The sequence below is a fragment of the Chanos chanos genome, chromosome 10, assembly GCF_902362185.1.
Source record: "Chanos chanos chromosome 10, fChaCha1.1, whole genome shotgun sequence".
Classification (NCBI taxonomy): Eukaryota; Metazoa; Chordata; class Actinopteri; order Gonorynchiformes; family Chanidae; genus Chanos; species Chanos chanos.
In genome coordinates, this window is record NC_044504.1 from 5,023,341 (window position 1) to 5,046,737 (window position 23,397).

The 23,397-nt window shown below is 41.0% G+C and overlaps 1 protein-coding gene across 1 annotated transcript in view; it reads left to right on the forward strand.

The window, feature by feature from the left end:
* The window catches only part of LOC115823225 (ephrin type-A receptor 6-like), a 129,336-nt gene that overhangs the window by 5,545 nt on the left and 100,394 nt on the right, over positions 1 to 23,397 (forward strand). The window contains exon 2 of the mRNA XM_030787261.1: positions 1,834 to 1,898. Within this exon, the coding sequence (XP_030643121.1) occupies positions 1,834 to 1,898 (65 nt within the window). The remainder of the gene's footprint in view (positions 1 to 1,833; positions 1,899 to 23,397) is intronic.

A 23,397-nucleotide genomic window follows, 5' to 3' on the forward strand; every position in this document is an offset into this window, starting at 1 on the left:
GTGTGTGTGTGTGTGTGTGTGTGTGTGTGTTTGCGCGCGTGTGTGCGACTCTGTGTGTGTGCGACTCTGTGTGTGTGTGTGTGTGTGTGTGTGTTTGTGTGTGTGTTTGTGTGTGTGTGTGCGACTCTGTGTGTGTGCCTGCATCCCTGTGTATATGTGTGCATATGTGTGTGTGTGTGTGTGTGTGTGTGTGTGTGAGTGTGTGTGTTTGTGTGTGTGTGTCCATGCGTGCAGGTGCTCTTATGTGTGTGTATTGTACACATACAGTACCTTTGCTCGTCAGGCAAAGTTTAACCCTCCTTCCTTTAGGTTTAGCATCCAAGAATAAAGGTACGATATGCTCTTCGTGTGTTTCTTTGATCACAGTTTGCCCCGTTAGACATCTTTGGTGCTGGTTTAACCTTAATACTACAAACCTGCAGCAGGATGAATGCACATAATCACCCCTTAAACTGCTCCACCTTAGTCCAGACAGTGCGACTCTCTCACATTAACAGCGAAATGTGGTTACTTACAGAATCTGCTGGAGCATGGTAAATGCACTTAGTGTCAGCGTCATTAGCGTTTGGCGTAGTGATTTATTTGATCATGTTCCGTCATAAACCTTCAATAGAAAAACCTTTTGAACTGAATCTGTTTGTGTTACAAATTGGTGTGATGGAATCTCAAGGCTCCTTAAACAGTAATACCACAGACTGTTATGCTGAACTTAGGCTGTCTCGAAAAGTCAAATAATATTTGTTTTGGGTTCTCTTAAGTGGAGAGCTTGAATTGAGATGTGAATCATTTTTTCTCCTCTACAAATTAAGAATAAGTTGGTCTCTGATGAACGACAGATTGATTGAATGCGTCTAACGTGTCTTTATTAAAATGACACATTAACCTTAAATAGTTTTGCTCAACACTGAATAAAGGACTAAATGAATAGTTAATATTCAAAGGGAAAAAATAGTCCTATTAAAACTATAGACCAAGTACTTGTCTGCAACATTTCCTCAAGAGCATTTTATCGATTCTGCAGTCAGGATTCCCATGGTGATGGCATTTTTTGATAGACATTACTATAAACTTAGGCTGTAGTCAAGTGAAAAATCTTCACTGAATGAACAACTGATCGAAATCCATAGAGTATCTGCGTGGATTTGTTTATGTTGTTCAAATACACAACAGTAAATGATGTCACAACCCCACGGAATGTTTCTGTTGGACCACATGTGTTTACTGTATCCAGTGCAGTAACAGGTGCTTATGGTAGTAGATCTCCTGTCACAGAAAGTAGGTCTCTTTAATCTGAAGGTATTAAGGCTCTGTGAAATTAGGCCTGCAGATGAAATACCACAGGTATACTCATTTTTGTGTTGTTTATTTATTTATTTGCTTGTTTGTTTGTTTTTGGAACGGAAGAATACCAATTCCTCACAAAGTATGAAGACCTAGTGGATTTTTCATGCAATAAACAGAATTCAAAACTAAATGAATTTTCATGGTGTGATCAGGTTGTTTTGCTTTATCACATTATTTAGAGAGAAAACTGGTGAGTTCTGACAGTGCAGCGTGTCTATTCTCTTAACTCCTAGTACAGGGCATTACCACATATTTCTATATATGAGGGGTTACCCGTCAACCCGTCAACCTGTCAATGTCAGCTGTACTGTAAATTCAGTGTTTTATGGATATGAGATATACATGCAGATTCTCAGAGGTAGTTTATGGGTAATCTTGTGGGACAATGCACTACTTATTCAAGTAAGAAGGTGTTTCAAGTAATGTTTTGTTATTATGAGAGTCATGTCAAGTTTTTTCATTAAATATACTTTTTCTCTCTCTCCCCAGTTGTGCTATTGGACACCACTGCTGTACTGGGAGAATTGGGTTGGAAAACATATCCCATTAATGGGGTAAGTTCTAAATTCAAAGTGTGTGTGTGTGTGTGTGTGTGTGTGTGTTTGTGTGTGTGCATCTATTTGAGTCTGTGTGTGTGTGTGGGTGTGAGTGTGTGTGTGTTTAAGTGTGCACATGGTATATTGGTAACTTAAGTAAGAAATCCCTTAAGTAAGAAATCCTATTTTGAATAAATATTTGACTCTGTTAATGAGTGCTGTGTATTCTGATTTCACTAGTGCTTATGTGAGATTGTAGTAACAGCAAATAGCAGTCCAAAATTAGCAGGTATAACAATGTGACATTCTGTCTAGATCAATAATAATAAAACCAAATACATTAAAGTGGACCGTTAGGGCAAACTCTCAGTGTTAGGACACTAAAGGACATTCCTGTAATCTTTTTGTAATCCCAGCCTTTTAACCTTAATTTACCTTAATCCTTGGAAGAGCACTGAGGGACACCATTAATCAAATGACATCTCCAGCCACAGCTGGCTTCAGATGAAAAGAATCTCACCCGCAGGCCCATGTTGTTTTCCCTCTTTATTGACACTGTATTGATATTGGCTGGAGCACTGTTCTCATTTAGATTTACGCTGAGCGCATGGGCAGCGCTAATTAGCCCTTCTGATACGGAGTAAAGATGACATTTTCATAGAATCAGATCAATTGTCAGGCCTTCCATGCAGCGCGTCTGCTCCCCTCCCATCCACAAACTCCTCGAGTCAGAAATGACCGAGATGTTTGCTACACTGGTTGTTCATTTTTTTCTGACTCATAATTTTCTCTCTTTCTTTCTCTTTTCGGGGTGGGGGGCGGGGGTGGGGGGGTGGGAGTGATATGTGTATTGTCAAGAGATTAGAAGGGAATTCTGAAAAGAAGGCATGAGGTTGTATATTCCCAGAGACATTTACCTTGAGTCTCATCATGTAGCTTTCAGATTACTTACTCTTTTAAATTTGCGCTCATGCATCTTGACATAAGAACAGTTTTTTTTTTTTTTTTTGCTTCAGCAATCGAGAAAGCTCATCTCTCAAAAACATGACCCTTGGTCAAATGACCTGTTGACTTGAATTAGATTACTGTCTCTGCCCACAGTACTACTTGAACAGTCCACTGGCAAAAAAACACTTTTAACACAATACATGAAATCAGCAACCCCCCCCCCCTCACCTCTCTCCAGCTTCATCCCACATTCATTTTCAGTCTCATCCTATTTTTTTTTATTTTTTATTTATTTTTTTTTCATTTTAATCCGACAGCGAGATAAATCATTGCAAAAAGAGGGCCCTACAGAATGCCTAAAGGATTGCAATTTCTCAGATTCACACGGCGTCCTTTGGAGACACCACCAGCACCGATCTCCAACCCAACCCCGTCCCCCCCCCGTCTTTTTTTTCGGCCAGTGTCAAAAAGGGAGAATATTACATCATGTAGGTCAGTCTGACAGCAGCCAAGAGGAGAGGGGCTGGCCACAGCTCTGACTCCATGATTAAGCTGTCAAGACTTTTTCCTACCCTGGCCTGGAGAGCGGATTGGCCATGAATATTTAACAGGGGGAGGGGAGGGGAGGGGAGAGGGGGAGAGAAAGGGAGGGGGGGGGGTGAGGGGGGACTGAAAAGAGGGAAGAGTAGAGGAGGAAGACCTTCCAGAACGTAAAATAACCTTTGGTAACAGAGGTAGTTCTAGCAGAAAAAAAAAATCCTACAGCCAGAGAGCCGGCCGAGGAAGTCCATTAGGTCTAATAAGGAAACCTGATCGCTATGGCAGCAGCCTTGACATGAGTAAGCATCATGGTGTGGGTGGTATTGTGTTGTGAACCTTTCAAATATGCCTTTTCGACAAGAATCTCTCCACCTTTTTAATGCCCCTGATACCTGGGAGACAAAGTAAAACATTACTTTTGCCACAGTTCTGTCAACTCAGGCGGCGTGTGAACAGGAGACCAAATACAGTAATGTTGTTTTTGTCGTTCTCTGTCAGTAATATTTATATGTAAGTCATGCACAAGAATAAGTTGCCGCTTCAGTTGATCCATTAACAGGTTTTGACTTTTTTTTCTTTTCTTTTCTTTTTTTTTTTTTTCTTTTTGCCACAAACAAATTTTATGTGCATCAGCTGAAGGTTTAAATAGATATTTCAAACAAACAAACAAACAAACCTGATAAGAGATTAGGGAACCGTGGTATCGAATATAGCCTTTCCCAATCTCACTGATCCCAGAACAGGTTTAATGAATGGAGACAGTCACTCTTTTCATGATGATATGATTTGAATTCACTTGCGCTTCACTGTGCTCTGACTGTTGCAACACATACATCTGCATATAGCTTCTCATTTAACCACTCTGTGATCTTCCATGTTTGTTTAAATCACCAACATCACGTTATGGGGTGGGGGGTGGGGGGGGGCAGCCCAAAAAGGTGACTCATTCATTACGAAGGGAAGATGCTCTGAATAATTATTAAGACTACCTGGGAATATTTTTAATTAAAGTGAAAATTAGGAAATTGCTCTGTGTGAGATGGCTTCTATCTATTAATTAATTTTGCCCCAGCTCTCCTGTCAGTCTAATGCACTGTCTAATGAAAAGGTTGTACGGGAGCATCGTCAATGCGCCATTTGCAGAATATAGGCGTGCGTATACTATTGACAGAGCCTGTGAAATGACACATAGGTTTTTTCATCTGCTACCGAAAGGATGCTTTGTTTACTCAGTTTTTTTAACCTTGAGATTTCAAGGTAATAGAGATGTTTAGAATATGTTTCCTCGCACTCGCTGATTGATGTTGGTGGTTGAGTGAGAACATGAAAAATGATTTTCAATGGTATTTTTAATATTGAGAATCTGAGCAGCTGGCAATTTCAAGAAATGGAAGACCTGAATAAAACCTCACAACATATTATTTAATATTCTCAGCGCATTCTAACATGATATTCGTGAATCATTCTGACTAACTGAATTAATCAGACGCCCTTGAAATGACCTTGGATTACCTCAGCCGCAATGTTTATCCCTAAATTCCTTTTGGAAGGTTTCCTTTTTAGCTCGGTGTATACAGAATATTAAACCTTAAACATCTTCTGATTGATGCACTCACTTACTTTTCCACAGTGACATTTAGTGTGAAAGGAGGGGTGAATCATAAACAGTAGTTTCAGGCACCGTCGCCGCTTCGGTCACGCTCGCATATTCACTCAGCCTCTCTGAAGACTCGTACCGCCCGTCATTTACTGCCATTCGTATCAAGCCGTGTACCGCTGCTGTTAAATGCCTATACGATTTCTTGCCTCGGTCTGAGTGAGCTGTAGCCTGAGTCACACTCGGCACGGAGCTCCTGAAATGTTTGCCGTAACTTTTAATAGCTAGTGAAGGATAGGACTTGCTGCCTTGCGTATAGTTATAAAAAATACTATTAAATTATTATGTAGGACATATTCAGAGGTTATGTAACGTCGTTTTACAGGCATATTCAATGAAACTGTACCCTAATTGCACACTTGATAAATGGTTAATTGTTTGACATAGACGTGAATAGAGATGGCTCTCTGCTATAGTGTTGTTAAATTCTGGACGAGGACAGAGAGCCTGGATTGGCATCGGCAAGCAGCCACAATAAGCTTCTCTCACGGAAGGCAGACACTCGTCTGAAATATTCATGAGTCATTTCCCAAGAGTGAGGGAGAATAGCGCTATTTATTTATTAAATTACATAAAGCAGCTTTAAGGGATTAAAACCCCTACTGTTTTCCCTTTTGTTTTCACTAACACGATGTTATAATGGGCGTCTAATTTGGGCAGGTAAAAATGGTTTGTGTCTGTCAATGTCCGTAGCTAATCCCATATTTGTCCGTTGTGTGTGTGTGTGTGTGTGTGTGTGTGGGCGTGGGGGGGGGGGGCGTTCAGTTTGGGGGTGAGACAAGCCCCCGATTACATAAGCATTCTGTTATGTAAGAGCGCCCTGAGTGATACCTCATTTTACCACTTTAAATATGAAGAGTCGAATCTATCCGGACCTGCAGCTCGTTTCAACAGTACCACTCCGCGCGTTACTCGCGCGTGTGTATGCGTGTTTACATAAAACATTAAAAATAGAACGTCTCAGCAAAATGAAATATATTTTTGGGGGACTGGTTCCACTTTCTATTCGTAACCCATTCAGCAGGACCGTTACTCACTCGTAATCTGTATAAACCACTAAATAAATTATTTTCCCACTTATAGGAAAAATTGCCCCTGCTCATGTAATCATATTGAGTTTTGCCTTTGGGGATCTGGTCGGTTGGATTTTAAAGAGGATTTCCTTGAAAGACGAATCAACACGACATGCCTGTTCACTGAATTACCGATGCAGCTCACAGTCAAAACTACGCTGTCTGTTCCTGAGCGCTTACCATATTTAATCTGTCATTACAACGTTTAATCATCACAAGTAATTACTATTTCTCTACCATATGCCTCGTCATAGGGCTAGGGCTCTCTTCCCAAATATCCCGTGCTGACTGTGTGAAATGATCTTTTAAGACACATGGTAATTTAATTGAAACCGGGGCTAAAAAAAAGTCAGATTATGAGGTGAGCGGTTATAAAAAAAAGAAAAAAAAAAGAATGTGGAGTCCTTGCATGAGAACGACTTCCGATGACCTCTGTCATTACAAGGCTTAAGCAGTTCCAGGGGAAGGCTTAATTGGCTCGTTTCCTGTCAAAGATACACCGGGGGCGATGCTTAATGTACTCCTCCAGCATGAAATTGATGGCGTCAGGACGAGCGTTGACAGTGTTTTCGTTGACTCGGTCATACTGAATTGAGAATATGCAGAGAAGAGAGAACACGGCGAGAATCCTAAATGTGCGTCTAGAGGAAGCGCGATTTATTCAAGACGCAGAGCGCCCTTTTTAGAGACGAGAGAACTCGCATCGCCGTCTGAATAGAAAAAAAGCGGGGCTAAAGTAATCTTTCCCCGCGTACAGTAGCTCAGACGCATGTAGTCACACACACACACACACAAACTCTCTCTCTCTCTCCCACACACACACACTCCCCCCCACACACACACATATGCATGCTTTCTCTTTCTCGCTCTCTGTCACATACACATCACTGGTGTGCAAGTCTAGGCTGTTATTAGATGCAAGTGTGGATGTTCTGGGACGCGTGGAGCTGACTGTAACAATCCTTTTTTAAATGCATTGCTGCGAGTGTGTGGCAACAGTGCTCTCCGTTGGCCCTCTGCCGCAGAATGTTATCAGACAGCTGAGGGGAGGAAACTGTCACTGTGTCTGTGTGTGTGTGTGTGTATGTGTGTGTATGTGTATGTTATCCATCCTGTTGGAATGATGGTTCTATAATGAGAGTCTACGTCTCAGAACACTGTGTGAAACTCTTGGGGAAGTCTCATCCAAGGTCATGAATCTAAAGTGCAACAACTTACCTGCTGTATGCTTATCATTTGAGGCCTCACTGATAGAAATAAGACTATTATTTGTGGTACCTGCACAGTGAATCCAACTGTGTTTTATTATGGTTATTGTGAACTGTAAAGCAAGATGTGGTAAACCAGGCCATGAAAGTGCCATGTCTCTCCCTCTTTCACTCTTCCTCACTCTCTGTCTCTCTCTCTCTCTCTCTCTCTGTCTCTCCCTCTCTCACTCTTCCTCTCTCTCTGTCTCTCTCTCTCTCTCTCTGTTTCTGTCTCTCTCTCTCTCTCTCTCTCTCTCTGTCTCTTTCCCTCTCTCTATTTGTTTCTCCTTCTGTCTGTCTATATCTCTGTCAGAGACTGTCAGACAAGAATCTGAAAAGTGCAGACAGGTCTGAGGTGCTCTTCATTTGTTTATTTCTTCTCCTGTTTGATTTGTTTGTCTCTTTTGAGAGATTTGTGGTGCTTTTGGAGACTAATGCTGAGCTTTAACTGCTCTGTTACTTTGGAAAGCATCACTTCAGAAAAGCATCGAGTACAGTTCACTCATCGCTTACAGGGGCTGTGTGTAGGAGTTCAGGGAGACTAGTCTTATGCGATTTTCCTTAATGCCGGTTTGATTTCTCAGAGTTCTCAAGATTCCAAGTCCGGTGTCTGACCCTTACTGGGGTTCGCCCTGCATCCAGATACCCCTAACCTTTCCATAACTATTAATCAGTTCAGACCTTTATCAACTCTCATAAAAGGTTAATGGTGAGTCTAAGGTTAGGTTAGATTTCTTGAGCAGGCCAGCTATTCTCTTTCTCTTTCTCTCTTTCTCTCTCTCTCTCTCTATCAAACACACACGCATTTTTAATATTCTTCTTCTCTCTTATGCTTAGTTTTTCTTTTGATGAGCTGACCTTTTGCCTGTCTTGCCTATGTCTGTTCATCCTCAAAAGCTTTGAGTTCAGTGGTACTTGAATTATTAATATTGTCCATTTATCATAACCTGTGTGTGTGTGTGTGTGTGTGCTCATATATCGATTTTTAGTAAACAATGTCCTCTAGTGCTCTGAGCTTTCAAGGCTGATCTGAAGTTAGAAAGACTTTATTAAAAGCAAAAATCAACACTTTTTTAAATACATGCTTTAAAAGAGCCTTCACCACCTCTCACAACAATAACTGGTATTACCCCTGTCACTATTATTATGGTCACAAATACCTATAATATTGATTATAATATTCAGGAAGGGTACCTCTATTATTAACCTATACTCTGCTACTACCAGTGCAAACCACAGCAGTGATAAGAATATTAATAATGGAAAGAAAGGATTTGTTGGGAATATTATACAGCAGTTTATTCACAACTGAACGATGACTTCGTGATATGAGTTATAAAAAAAGGGCATGTGAAAAATTGCTCTCCTCCAAAAAATTCAGTTTTAATCTGAATTCCCCCAAGATAATCCAGTTTTTCCCCGGCAGAAACGGTTAGGCCTTGTTTCCCATGAGCTTTTAATGACACGGCAGCCATAACGGTGATTGATTGGCTCTTCACTGGTGGCTTCCCAAAACAAATGTGTATCATGAGCTCACCTGACATGAGGAACATGAGGGTGCTTGCTTCCTCCCGGGAACATCCAGCGGGCGCCGTCGAATTTTCTCTCCCGCATGTACTCGAGTTATGACTTTTTTTTTTTCTTTTTCTTTTTGAAGGTTCAAAGTGGAAAAAAGGGGTTTCTCTCCTTATAATGAAAAGTTAATGAAATAAAAATTTTGCCCCCTTTTTCTTCTCGACGTTGAGTGATCTCCCATAAGCCTCTCGCACCCCCAGGGAAGCATCCTCAGTCGAGTTGGGTGGGAGACAGGCGTAACTGCGCTCTGAGACATGCAAATCTAACTAAAACGCTGTTTAGACACAGTATGTGCTCTGTAGAAACATCACATGCAACTTGATCTCACGAAAAAGACATCGGAATTTAATGTTTTGTAAAAATGTAAACATTCGACCTATGAGTAATGATGTGATTGTGATGTTTTGGGGTTTTTTTGTTTTGTTTTTTTGTTTTCTGAAATGACACTTACTAACTCTAAGTTAGTGTCTTTAACCCTTACCCAAATCCTAACCTTAACCTTGGTAACTTTTATATCAGCTTGTCTGAAGTTTTTTGAGACTGACATCTGTTAGCTCATGTCAGAAATAAAAATGAGAACTGAGAGAGGAGAAATGGCGGCCTCTAGTGAATGGAGCGTGGAATTGTAACCATGTCATATATTGACCTTTTTTCCAGAATAAATGTCAAATATTCACATCTGTTCATAAGTCAGCTTTTGACCTCTGACCTCGACTTCATTCATGTTGTTGAGTGATATAACACAATTTGAAGCTATTTGAATAACAACATAAGTCAACTGATCACTCGGCTAATGAAACAAAGCTAGTTGCCTTTCCCCAAACCCAAGCTCTGGTGGACAAGTGTAATATAACTGCAGTTCAAATTGTGTGTGTGGAATACAGATCTGAACTGCATGACAGAAACATATTCAGGAACTGCATTTTAATGTGTGTGTGTGTGTGTGTCTGTGTGTGGTGTTTGGTGTGTAAGAGTGTGTAATGCTAAGATCTCTGAACTAATCAAAAGTGTTAAGGACTGTGTTGTAAAGGATCAAAAATGTAAATGTACAAAAATGTACTTTCCAAACAAGGATTGATGATGTTGTGTGTGTGTGTGTGTGTGTGTGTGTGTCTTTGTATTTGTGTGTGGTATCTGTGGTGAGTGTGTAACACTAAGATCTCTTCTCTGTTCCAAAGTGTAAAGCACTGTGTTGTTCTAAGTGTAAACTTTCTAAACAAGGACTGATGATGTCGATGAATAATTGGGACTTCTAATCGATGTAGAGGATGTGAGGTTATTAGAATATGTTCAATATTGTAAATCAACCATGTTCCCATCTCTCAGTTTCTCTCCTATTTACTGACGAAAGAAAGGTTACTGTAACGGTCGTCTATTTTTAATCATCTTTATCCTCCAGCTGTCTCCTCTCTTTTCTCGCCCTAAATCTCACGTCTTGGCCTTAACTGATCACTCTGACACCTAAGTTAGGCCATTCGGTTCTTTCAGCATTCATTTCCAGTAATCACACATTAAGCAATACAGACTGGGATTCAATTGATTTCATTCAGGAGTGTCGAGAGTGGTTAGTCAGAGAGCCAGAGGATCTTGTGGGACGGGCAGGGTAGACATGGGGGTGGCAGACTCAGACTCAGACAGAGAGACGCTGCTGGAGTGGAGAGACACAGACATGTGGGTTTCAGTCTGAATTCACTCTCCCTCTTTCTCCCGTGTTTTTCAGGCTCTGTCGACGCTCTTTAAGCGTAAAACGCTGTGTTGTTTCCCTAAACCAGAAATGCACTGGCTCCAGGGGAGCATTTTGTGTGTAGTTGTAGTGTTATTTACGCATTTATTTATGCATGCATGTGTTTAGTGAGTGAGTGTGTGCATGTCTGTGGGTGTGTGCGTGTGCGTGTGCGTGTGTGCGTGTGCATGCGTGTGCATGTGTGTGTGTTTGTGTGTGTGTATGTGTGCACGTGTCTTGTGTGTGCATGTCCCTGTGTATGTGCGTGTATGTGTGTGTGTGTGTGTGTGTGTATGTGTTTAATATCCAGGACTTGAAGTTGCAGAATTTGCTTCTCTTTCCTCTGAAAACCTTGCCTTGCCTCCAGCCAGTCTTCTGTGATATGTCTGTGTGGTCACATTTTTTGACACACTGATCTAAGGTCACCTGTTCTGTGAAGCAGCCCTTTGTTATTGAATGATGGTTTAACCATCTCACTGTACCCAGATCAGTCGGCGCTTACAGTGTTCTGTCTCTTTCTGCCCTTGCCAACAGAAATAGATATGTAAAACGGCAACCTCTTGTATATCACACACACACACACACACACACATTTCCCCCACTCGTGTTTATTTGATAGAGGAGTTAGAGCAGGGGTGGGTGGTGTTCCCTCTGTTTGCTCTGACAAGATTCCGAATTGAAAAGCTCTCTGTTCCGGCTGGGAGAAGAGACCTTGAGAGTGAGGGAGAAGAGAGAGGAATAGAGGCATCAGAGAGAGAGAGAAAGAGAGAGAGGGAGAGAGAGAGAGAGAGAGAGAGAGAGAGAAAGAGAGAGGGAGAGAGAGAGAGAGAGAGAGAGAAAGAGCAAGAGAGAGAGAGAGAGAGAGAGAGAAAGAGACAGACTTGACAGGGCTCAAGACCAGAAATGCCTGCTGTTCCCCTGTCATTTGTGACACCCTCCTCCTCTACTTTCAGCTGTTTTTTTTCTTTCTTTCTTTCTCTTTCTCTTTCTCCAAGGCTGATTTACTGCTCTACTGATGCATATTAGGCAACGAAACCCTGTACCATGTGTGACATTTGTTGTGACTTCTGGCTTTTACGACGTCCCATAGTCTATCGATCAGACGCTCTGATAACCGGCCGCGTGAAACTCGCAACCGCTCAGTGTTAAAACCTCTAAAACTTTACGAAGGCGTTTGCAAAACACGCAAAATGTATTAACAGGCATGTTAACATTTGTGAACCAAAAAATGTTGGTTTTGTAATAGGTCTATAAAGATTTTCTTGACAGGTGACATTTTAAAATGAAATTCTTTTTATATTTTCATATTTCGAGTATATGCTGGTGCTCCTTTTTTTTTTTTTTTTAAATATTATGATATTGTTCTGACAGAAGTATTTTCAGAAGTTATTAGGAAATAACCACCAGTAACTGAAGCCTAATAATTCTTGTATCTGCTAATGTACTCAGGTCAAAAAAAAAAGAAAAGAAAAGAAAAGAAAAAACCTCACACATCTTTAGACCTCATGTAGAGCGCTGCCTTCAAAGTGTATTTCTTTGGAGCACTGAGAAGTGGCGACATTAATAATTTCTAAATTGTACACTTGTCACTTGCAAGCTATTTCTTCAGAAATGTCATAGAACTGCATGTAACAGGCCACTAATCATACTTGCTGTTGAGTGAGCACATTGGCTTCTCTCTATGGGAACAGCTGGAGGTGGCATTTTAGCATCACTGCTCCAATATTTCCCTATTTAAACGCATTTGATTGTTGTTAATTTGAAGCAGATGAATGCTGACTTGCTTGAGAGAATACTACTGGGCTAAGGAAATATGGCTTTGCAAATATTATTGTTTTTTTGTTTGTTTTTTTTCCTTCACTTGAAGTACAAACAGTCCAGTTAATTATTTTAAATCAAATAACAATTTATTTTTTTTGAAAATCATTCCGTTTTCTGACTGTTGGAATAAAATGTAAAAATGTAGAGCAAAACAAATCAAAGTCGTGTACTATTCAATTATTTGAATAACCTGTGTTTCTAAGCTTTTTATCTGAGTCCAACTGCCTAAGTGATGTCATATGGACATGTCATGCTTCATACGTATCGCTGTCACACGACGTGTCTTGTGTCACGTCATACGTCATATGTCATATGTCATATGTCCATCCCCCTGCACATGCCACACCCCCTCTTCATCTCCCTGCATCAGTCCCGTCCCTGTATCTGCCCACATCCAAGTTGAAGTCCCGGGTGCTTGCATTCAGAGCAGCCAGTGGAAACACGTCTATCTGCGTCGGGTCACTCGCTAGGACCTCGGGTTCATCCCACCCACCACGGCCTGCGGGGGGTGGGGGGGGGAGGGGGCATTTGGTTATTTGAGCACAACGTGGCAGAAAATCGCAAGCTCGTCTCTTTTCGTGCGCGGTTTTTCGACGGTTGAACGAATCGCTCAGCCCAGTTCCATCCAACCTGCAGACTCACACTTCACAACTTTCAACCCATCTCTCCCCCATAAACTCTCACCACAGCCCTGCCAGCACAAACTACACCATTTCATTACACTCGACCCCTTACCTACTGACGGATAGCTCAAATGACCGGTGTTCCTCCGCATTACTTGTCTTTCTATGATGTATATTTGCCTGGCACTCCCGTGAATACTCTCTGCTGATTCTGACCTGCATCCATTTGCCTTTTATGAACAGAGTTCACGACCTCTGTGGCAGGTATTATTCAGCACTTACTTTAGCTTTGAGCTATTCTGTTTTGAATAGGACATTATAACGTATGATTGATGCCCCAGCAGACCTGCTCTGTTGTTTTTACTTATTTCAGCTATGCTTACGCTTGTATCTGGTCAATGACTCAACTTAGCCACAGCACCACTGCCGCCACAGTCAGCTCCTGCACGGCTACATGCTTGAATTTCACATGGCCGTTTGTGCGCCGCGATGGTATAAATTGCTTGCTAACGGACTAAACATAAATGTAAGCCCCTTTTCTCCTAAGCGTCATTCAGACCTCGTGATGACCCGCAGCTGACTGACCCACGTGTGGTTCTTGCGTAACCCTCACGTTCCACACGCCAGACGTGAAGAAGCGAACGTTACGTTGGAGATCTTGCGTTAGCTCGTCCGCTCAGACGTCCTGAGTGTTGTAGCGTATGGGTGAGGGTGCTCAGACGTCCTGAGTGCGGTAGCGTATGGGTGAGGGTACTTACAGGTCAGTTCCAACGGCTGCTGAGGCGTTGATAATAAAGACAAACGCTGGATGCTTGGGTTTCATTCGCCCATATTTGGACATAACGGCAGTTATGAGTCATAGCGCTAAGACTCAAAGGAGAAAGCACTTTGTTTTCCTCAGTGGCACATCTGATTGAGGTTATTCGATGTATCTGTTTTCTTTTTTTTTGTTGTTTGGTTTTTTTTTTGGTTTTGTTTTGTTTTTTCTTCTTCTTTGACATCCATGATATGTTGATGTTTATAACGCTTGTTTGGTTCCTGTTTTTGTGGTTTGTGTATCTTGAAGAAACATTTTGAATTATTGGCAGGACGTATTTAGTGTTTTACAGTCTCATTTTCATTCATTTTTCTGAGCTTTCACATTTTTTAGTTGTCTCGCATTTTTAGCGGCGATGAAATTACAGAAATAAACAGAAGGCAGAACCGATCATGTTAAAGTTGCGTTACAAAAAAACGTTCTTAATGTAATGCCATTCACCAGTTGCTCTGGCGCTCACTTGATTAAGTTTACTGGAGTATAAGCCAAGTCTGAGCCAAGCGCCTCGGCTGAAAATTAGACGTTATTAGCTGAAAAGATTATAGAATGTATGAAAAAGTCGGTACATTTGGTCAAGTGTGGTACGCTCATTTTTCTTCCATTAAGAGCAGGCTTTTGGTATCCTGGGTGTGTGATAGGACACTGTGGAATCAGAGAGGAAAACTAAGAGGTGTGTAATTTCATCATGAAGAAGGGAACCCAGTGACAGAATCACTGAAGCGTCACCTGTTGGGTTGGGGGGGAGGGGGGGGGGGGGCTGGGGTCATAGCCCTGTTCTGTGCTTTTCCTGGCATGCATCTGACAGAGGCTTAGAAAGAGAGAGAGAGAGAGAGCTGTGCAAACAGCATACCAAGCCACTTCCTTCAGGGAACGTATTGACTCTATATCCTGCTGCTGGAAAGGAGGTAAAAACACAGAGAGGTCTCAATCGCGCACACACGCACGTACACACACGCACGCGCGCACACACACAGAGTCACGCACAGAAACACGCGTGCGCACACACACACACACACACACACACACACACACACACAGAGTCACGCACAGAAACACGCGTGCGCGCACGCACACACACACACACACACACACACACACACACACATTTACACCATCACACATACGCACATAAACTCTCTCTCTCTCTCTTTTGCACACACCCACACAGATACACATACATACATGCACAAACACAAGCACATGTCTGCCACATAACCTTGCCATATTTTTGTGTCCAAAATCATTATCAATCTTAAATCATGAAAATACCTTACCTAAATAAACGGTATGTGGTAAAGAAATGCCCACATCACCTTTAAAGTACATGTATTTGACCTGGCAGGTGGAACATGCAGAAAGGGACATTTCATTCCTTGTTTCTTTTTCTCTGTTTCATTTTTATAGCTTTGTTTCACTGTCCCAGCTAATGTCAAACACAGCCGATATAATCACTAGACCTCACAAGACCTCAAAGGACTGATACAATCATTGTGCTCTCTGTTTTTTGTTTGTTTGTTTGTTTGTTTTTACTCCCCCTCTCTTTCACATTCATTCTCTTCTCTTCTCTTCTCTTCTCTTCTCTTCTCTTCTCTTCTCTTCCTGTTGTTTTCGTGGTCTGGCAGTTGTCATCCCACACTGAAGACAGCTGATTGTCTAAATTTACACCTTATATTATCTCCAACCAATCGCACGCAATCCCTGGCACTAGAAGAAGTGAATTAGATTATTTAATTAAGGTGCCTGGCTCCTCCAGACCAGTTCCCATCAATCTGATAATGAAAAAAAAAAAAAAAACAGCTACTGAAAAGCAGTATCATTGCTCTTCTCTCGTTTGTTCGAAAGAAAAAAAAATCCTCATTTTTTTAAAAAATTCACTGTTATGTTATTGAAGGTTTATACAGTTTAACTATGCTTAAGTTACAAAGAGGTTTAGTTTGTTTCATCTGATACGAAACACCATGTTTCCAAGCTTTGCTAATCATCCTTTTAAGCCGGTTCTAACTGCAGCTGACAGATGTTCATTTAACACAGCTGTGAATAGCATCATTGGAGACTGCCAACCGTAATAAAAACAATGAAACCAATATTATCATACACTCGTATGACACACAAGGTAACTGAGAAGTTAAAAATGAAAAAAAACTGTTATTCGGGCAGTTTTCTGCCAATGACAAGATGCCGTAATCACCATCAAGTTCATTCCAATTCACCCCCTTTTTGAATCAGCATTCAGGCAACTGACCTCTTCTCACTGAGTGTGTCTAGTGAGTCTTTTTGTCAAAGCTTCTGTTTGGTCTGTTTGAGTCTTTTAGCTCTTCTGCCGTCCAGTCAGGCGTCGGTGTTTGTTTACCTGCGAGCGATGAGTGGACCGTCTGTATGTCCGTCCCGCCACCCTTTGTGTTCTTTCCCCCGCCCCCACAGCCGGGGGTCATCTAGTACCATTCTCTCTCTCTCTCTGTCTCTCTCTCTCTCTTTCGCTTTAGCCCTGCCAGCGTGCAATGAAGTCATTTCATCTCCAACTCTGTGATTTTTATCATCCCTTTTATTTTCCTCTGTTGTCTCTCACAGTTGGTCCAATTAACACACTGCGCACAAATGAAGCCGTTATTTCGCATTATGCCTACGCTAATATGAAATATGAGTTAGTTAGCATTTTTTTGAACTGTAATTGGACGATGACTGTAATTGCTAGACTGCGAGGTTCATCTTGATCATTTGATGCGTACACATACACACACACGCACACACACACACACACACACCCATACACACACAGACACACACGCCACAAACAAACACAAAAACATTTTTAAAGAGAACTGTCTTCTCAGATTTCCACTGTAAGTGGGTAATGACAGTATTCAACAGTAGCAGCAGAAATATACACAACAGTAGTATATTGGTGTTGGAGTGAACAGGCTTTGGTAGATACTTAGCTTCATTTACACATTAGACAGTGAAAAGACTGTGTGTGTTTTTTTTTGTTTGTTTATTTATTTTTCTTCGCTTCTTTTTTTGTATATAGATACAACTCAAACAGAGGCTTGAGAAAACACTCTGTGTTGTTGAATAATTCAGTAAAACCTGGGATTTTTACTAGCCTGACAGCCAAGGCCAGGAGAAGACAAAATAAACTTGGTTATGAGGAACACCGTATGACAGAAAAAACAAAAAGACATAAAATGAGGCTAAGATGAACAACAGAATGTGTTGTACTCACCGTGCTTCAGGTCCAAATGTGCTGCAAGGCCTGCTGGGTATTCGCTTGCTTTTAAAGCTTTTGAGCAGTTGTGCTTTGTCTTGCTGAGCTGTAGTAAAAAGCTTGTGGGATTTGTTAGAAGCAAGGCCGTACGCCGCCGCGAGCCGCTCAGAATGACGTCGGGTAATCACAAACATACCTCAAGGTCACTGGAAGGTCACAGTTTGCGGAATTCCAGCAGAGGAGCTATCCGTTAAAGATTGGCACGGAATCCAACCATAAATAGAATCCAATCATAAATTTTGAGGAATTGGAAACATTGGCCTCGGAAACATGTTTTTACCATCACAATTAGCCAATCAGACACTGACCTGAGCAGGAGAGTCAGGTCTGCTGGATTAGAGTTAAATACCTGTGTCCAGGAAAGAGGAGGTGGAAAGAACCAAAGCAGTGTCTGCTTGCATAATACTACTACTTACACTGCTACTGCAACTACCACTGACACTATTACCACCACTGACACTATTACTACCACTGACACTACTACTACCACTGACACTATTACTACTACTGACACTACTACTACCACTGACACTATTACTACTACTGACACTACTACTACCACTGACACTATTACCACCACTGACACTATTACTACTACCATAGAGGGGCACAATATACAAAAGTATCTTGTTACAATTTACAAATACTTGCTCATCAAATGTATCAAAATAAAATACAAAATACTGGTGTAAGAAAATGTGTTTAATTAAAATACAAGTAATTTGTAATTTGAAAATACAAAAATACATACAGATGACTTGGACTTCAAACTAGAGAAAAAAATGATTATTAATTAGATTACCAGTTGCAGATTGCAATCTAATACCCACAGCATGCACTAACAACTCACATAAGCAGGCACTAAAGAATTATTGATATGTAGGCATTAGCCAGGATGGAGTCAATACACTTTAGATTTTATGAATTATTCTTCAGAGTTCATATTGTAAAACTTTTCATTTGAAAGGACACACAAAATATAGCTTTAGAAGAAATACCCAGGATGAAAATGAACTGATAATGTCTTAAAATAATACTTTTTTAAACGGAATGCCAATTAAACTGACCCTCCACAGACATAGAAAACTCAGTAATGAAAAATGTTATCCTTTCTCCTCAAGCGGATGGTGCAAGCTATTTCGCCGACAAGAAAGAAGATTAACCGCTATAAGAACACCTAAATTTAGCTGACAGAAATTAATTCTGTCCTTAAGAACAAAAGTAGGTGGCCTGATCCACCGCTAATGAAGTCTTCCATATATGACTAACCAAGGTGATGCCACTTTCCCAGGCTGTCTGAACATGCCTGTGACATTAGCTAGAATGCCACCAGTAAGCTAGCAAGTAAATTCCCAAGTTCTAGAGCACAGCTAATGCTCTAGCTAATTGCTCTATTCTTCAGTCCTGTAATAACATTCAGTGAGCAATATCTGATAGCATATGTCACTACATAATTGACCTTAAGGCAGTCTATACCAAGCACCAAAGCAGCTTCTCTCCTTGGGTTACTGGTCATGAGGAAAGCAGTCACTTCACAACGAGCGCGCTGGACCCAACAGGATGTGTCACATGACTTACTTGCATCTAGCCAAAGTCTGTGATAGGCTATATTTAGTAGTCCTGTAGTAAGCCTGGTGATGAAATTAGAGAATAAAATGACATATTTGATTAAGTATTTTAAGTATTTTAAATATACAATACACAATCTATCAAAGTATTTTGTTTAAAATTACATCTGATTATTTTCCGTCCAGCAAAATACAAATTACAAAACTCTCAAAAGTAATTAAATACATATTTTAAATACATTTAATTGAAATACTGCCCGTCTCTGACCACTACTACTACTGCTACTACTACTACTACTGACGCTATTACTACCACTCTGATTGGTCCAGGGGCCATGCAGTGTTAGAGCCTCACAGTAGTACAGGGAATTGGACAGGATGTGGGAGAAATGGGGGTGAAAATCCCAGGGAAAACAAACATTTCATAAGGATCTCAGAATGGGAAAAACTGGTGATGAATAGTTTATAAGCTTACGTTAAAGCAGAGTTTGAATCTCTGACAGTTTTGTGAGTACAGATAACAGACGACAGGGATTTGGTAGATTGAAAAAAACTGGCAAAAAACTGACACTTTAAGGATTTGAAAGTATTTTGGAGTGGAGGTAGAATGGTGGAACAGGATAACCCGAGTCATTAAAACACAGAGCTACTCACCATGCTCCTCCAGACAGTCAAACCTGAGAGGTAATTAAAAATGAGATAAACAAGTTTTTGTTGTCTTTGCCAACTCAGCTGTTTTCAAACCTATTACGTCCGACGTTCTTCGTGTTTTTTTTTTTTTTTTTTTTACATTTAAATCGTTTTGCTTGGTATGCTGTTCACACACATGAAAGCGTTCAGCGGGGTAGTAAACCTGATTGCAAACTTTGTATTATTAAATTAAAATGTTGAAGTCACCTAGTCACAGTCTGTATGCTTATGGAAACCAGTGAGTCCATTACATCTTTCTCGTCCTCCTAGAGCTGAGAAACTAAAAATCTGCCTTGTCCTGTTGATCAGAGGAAAGACTACACGCAGACGTAGGCCATACACGACTGTGTGAAGTTGACCCAATCCAATACATAATGTTTTCATTTAAGTTGCTGAGCGGAACTGTTTACTTTGCATGTTTTAGAGAGCTGATTGGCTGGTGGTGTGTCTTTTGCATGTTCGAGAGAGCTGATTTGCTGCTGGAGTGCCTTTAGCCTGTACACCAGAGGGGTATTCCAGAAAGCAAGTTTAGTGAAAACTCAGAGTTAGTTAACTCAGAGAAAGTAGTAAACCTCCTAATAGAAGAGCTCTATGGCTTTGTTTTGCTAGGAGAATGAAGCCATAGGACTCTTCTATTAGAAGGTTTACCACTTACTATGAGTTAACTAACTCTGAGTTTTCACTAAACCTTCTTTCTGGAATACAATCCCAGTAGGACTGATTGTGTGTGTTCCTCTGATTGTGTTTCTGTTGGTTCTCACACTCTTAGAGCACTCTGATGAGTTTTTCATTGTGATGAGTTAAATGAGAGGCTGTTTCCTTTTCTTTTTTTTTCTTGCGCCTGTCCCCCAAAGCCTTTGAAACTGAGAAACAAACTGCATCTCAGTATAGCACAGCCCTCCTGTTTACCTCAGTGTTTCTGAGAGCTGCTCTTCGCAGCACCAAGGCCCTGCAACTGTCATGAAAGATGAAACCAAGATTAAGCAATGGAGGCATTGTCACTGATCCAGAAATCAGTTTGTTGGAGCTATTTTTTTTTTTTTTTTAACAAGTAATCTGAAGTTCCAGCACAAACTTTAAACCTGGTTTGTCCAAATTCAAGTTTTACCAAAATAGTAATAGGTGAAAAAATATAAACCTCAGAGAGAAATATCAGTCGGGGTGGGGGTGTGGGGGGGGGGGGGGGGGGTGGAGACAGAACTTATCATAGTGTTTATTTGTCTATGTATGTATATGTGTGTGTGTATTTGTCTTTGTGTCTGTGTGCATTTGGTGTGTGTATTTGTGTATATATGGGTGTATGTGTGTGTATTTGTCTATGTTTCTGTTTGTGTATGTGTGTGCGTGCGTGCGTGTGTGCGTGTGTGTGTGTGTGTGTGTGTTTGCATGTGTTTCTGTCTATGTGTGAGTTTGAGTGTGTTTGAGTGAGAGAGAGAGAGAGAGAGAAAGTGAGTGAGTAAGTTTTCATGAAATAGGTTTCAGCCTTTTTAAAGTGATTGTCATTTTAACCATAGTTAATAGTTAGTTAACTGCATTATCAGTAACCATAACCATGTGAGCTGTCAATCAACAGTGATAATGCCATTCACACTAAAGAGATTTTTGAAGACTGTAGTCAGGTATTTATTTATTTATTTGTTTGTTTGTTTGTTTATGCATTGATGATCTAATTAGCCTTGGTGTTCATTGCTGTCTTCTCTAAGTGAGGCTGTAATTGTTTATTTTTCTGTGTCTTGATCAAAGCGATGACAGTTCACTCATGTGGATCACTCTGATCATTGTGATTCTTGTGCTTTGTAAATTCTCCTACACTGTTTACTCAGAATTAAAGATAATTCATTCCTTTATCGGAACAGAAAGGGAATTTTCACACTAGCATTTTCATTCCCTTGTTACCCTAGTGAGCATCTGTTTATGCTGTGTTACTTACATCTCGGCCTGATCTATACCATTTGCAGCTGTGCTGTTTGTGCCACACAAAGCCCCCCCAGGGTCTTAAGCAATTCCAGAGATTCTTCATCTGATTGAAATGCCTGTCTCCAAACATTCAAAGTGCTGTCTGAGCCACAGTGAGCCCAAAACTGAATGAACTAGTTGACTCATTCCTGTACAGCGCAAGGCTCTCCCTCTATTTCAACAAACACAGCAACATTCCAGAGGTTGCCCGTCTACTAACACTGTGTGTGTGTGTGTGTGTGTGAGACTGTGTGTCTCTGTGTGCGTGTGTGTGTATGAGACTGTGTGTCTCTGTGTGTGCGTGTGTGTGTGTGTGTGTGAGACTGTGTGTCTCTGTGTGTGCGTGTGTGTGTGTGCGTGTGTGTGTTTGTGTGTGAGACTGTGTGTCTCTGTGTGCGTGTGTGTGTGTGAGACTGTGAGACTGTGTGTCTCTGTGTGTGCGTGTGTGTGTGTGCGTGTGTCTGTGTCAGAGGGGAACCAGAGGGCTGATACATATTGGTATTCAGGTCTGGGCTGAAGAGGAGGCATAGCACTCAGGGTCTTTACTCTTTTAACTGAGCCAGCGTATGGTGTTGATGATGCTGAAGTGTCCATCGATAGATTTGCTCAACAGGGGCCGTTTATTATGAGTATGGATTTTTCTTAGCCGTTTGATCGGACGGCGAGTCAATGCTACTGACGATGCTGCCCTCCCTCATGCAGAGGGGAAATCAAAAACATTGTCCCGTGTGGCACACGGTGCTGGGATCTTCCCAAACAACAGAGCTGGTAGTGGAAGCCAAGAGGGTGACTCACAGTAATACATGCTTAACACACGAGCTTTGAAAACAACATACATGCACACATACACTAGATGCATAACCACTCTCAATAGTCTCTCTCTCTCTTTTTCTCCCTGTTCCTTTGGTCTGTATAAAAATTTTTTTTGTGAATCTCTGGCTTTACATTGTCCCTCCATGATCTGTATCTCTTTAAAGGAAGCCGTTGTATAATTGGGTTGTTTCAGTTCTTATGGTGGAAGGATGGTGGGACCGCTGAGGGCATAGATTTACAATGTGGCTTAAAAAAAATAAGAAAAAAAAACAGAAGAAAAAAAAAACATTTGGTATAAAAAGCCAGCTCGACGGCCCCATTACTTTCATCTGCTCTTCTTACGATATGTCCATAATGGCTTTTAATTCAAAACTCAGCAGGAAATTTGACTTTTTAATGGGAACATAAAGATCCACCACTGCAACGCTATTGCTAAATGTTTAATTTCCATTTCTGTATTTCTCCTGATCACTGGATGATGTAGCGTTAGTTAAAAGCACCGCGCTCTCTGTGGCCATTTCTTTACAGTTTTAATAGAATTACCACACCTTTGGCTGCCAGCTTCAAATAATTGGATCTGTTCACTGGAATTTTTCTGTTCACCTATAAAAGGAATCAATCTTGCTCCTGCTACGACTGCTTCTCAATTATTCATGTTCGGAGTGAGCGCCGTAATTCACTACATACCAGACTCAAGCCGTATGTCTCACTTTTCTCACAGATAACAGATATGAAAAGTCTGAAAAGATTGTCACGGGTTTGAAATGAAGAAAAAGAAAAAAAAAAAAACGAACAGTGCTAAACTTTAAACAGCCCAAGTGCTTTGACGGAATTTAGATTACAGTGTTTCTAAGAAATATTCTCTTGCAGCCGGTATGGATTTTGGGCTAGACTTCAATTTGACAAGCAAATATTTCAGATCTTGCGATGTAGTTTCAAGGCATTTCGGTATTTACTTTTCTGTCTACTCGACTTCTTCTCTGTCTGATTCCTCGAGTTCCCTGGCTTTTTCCGCGGCTTTTCAACAGTAATCCCTCTGCTGCTCATGCCGCATGTGTTGCCACCTCTAACTTACCCGTCAAAAAAATAAAAAATAAAAAAGAGAGAGAAAAAGAATTGTGTCTGTGTGTGTGTGTGTGTGTGTGTGTGTCTGTGTGTGTGTGTGTGTGTGTGTGTGTGTGTGTGTGTGTGTGTGTCTGTGTGT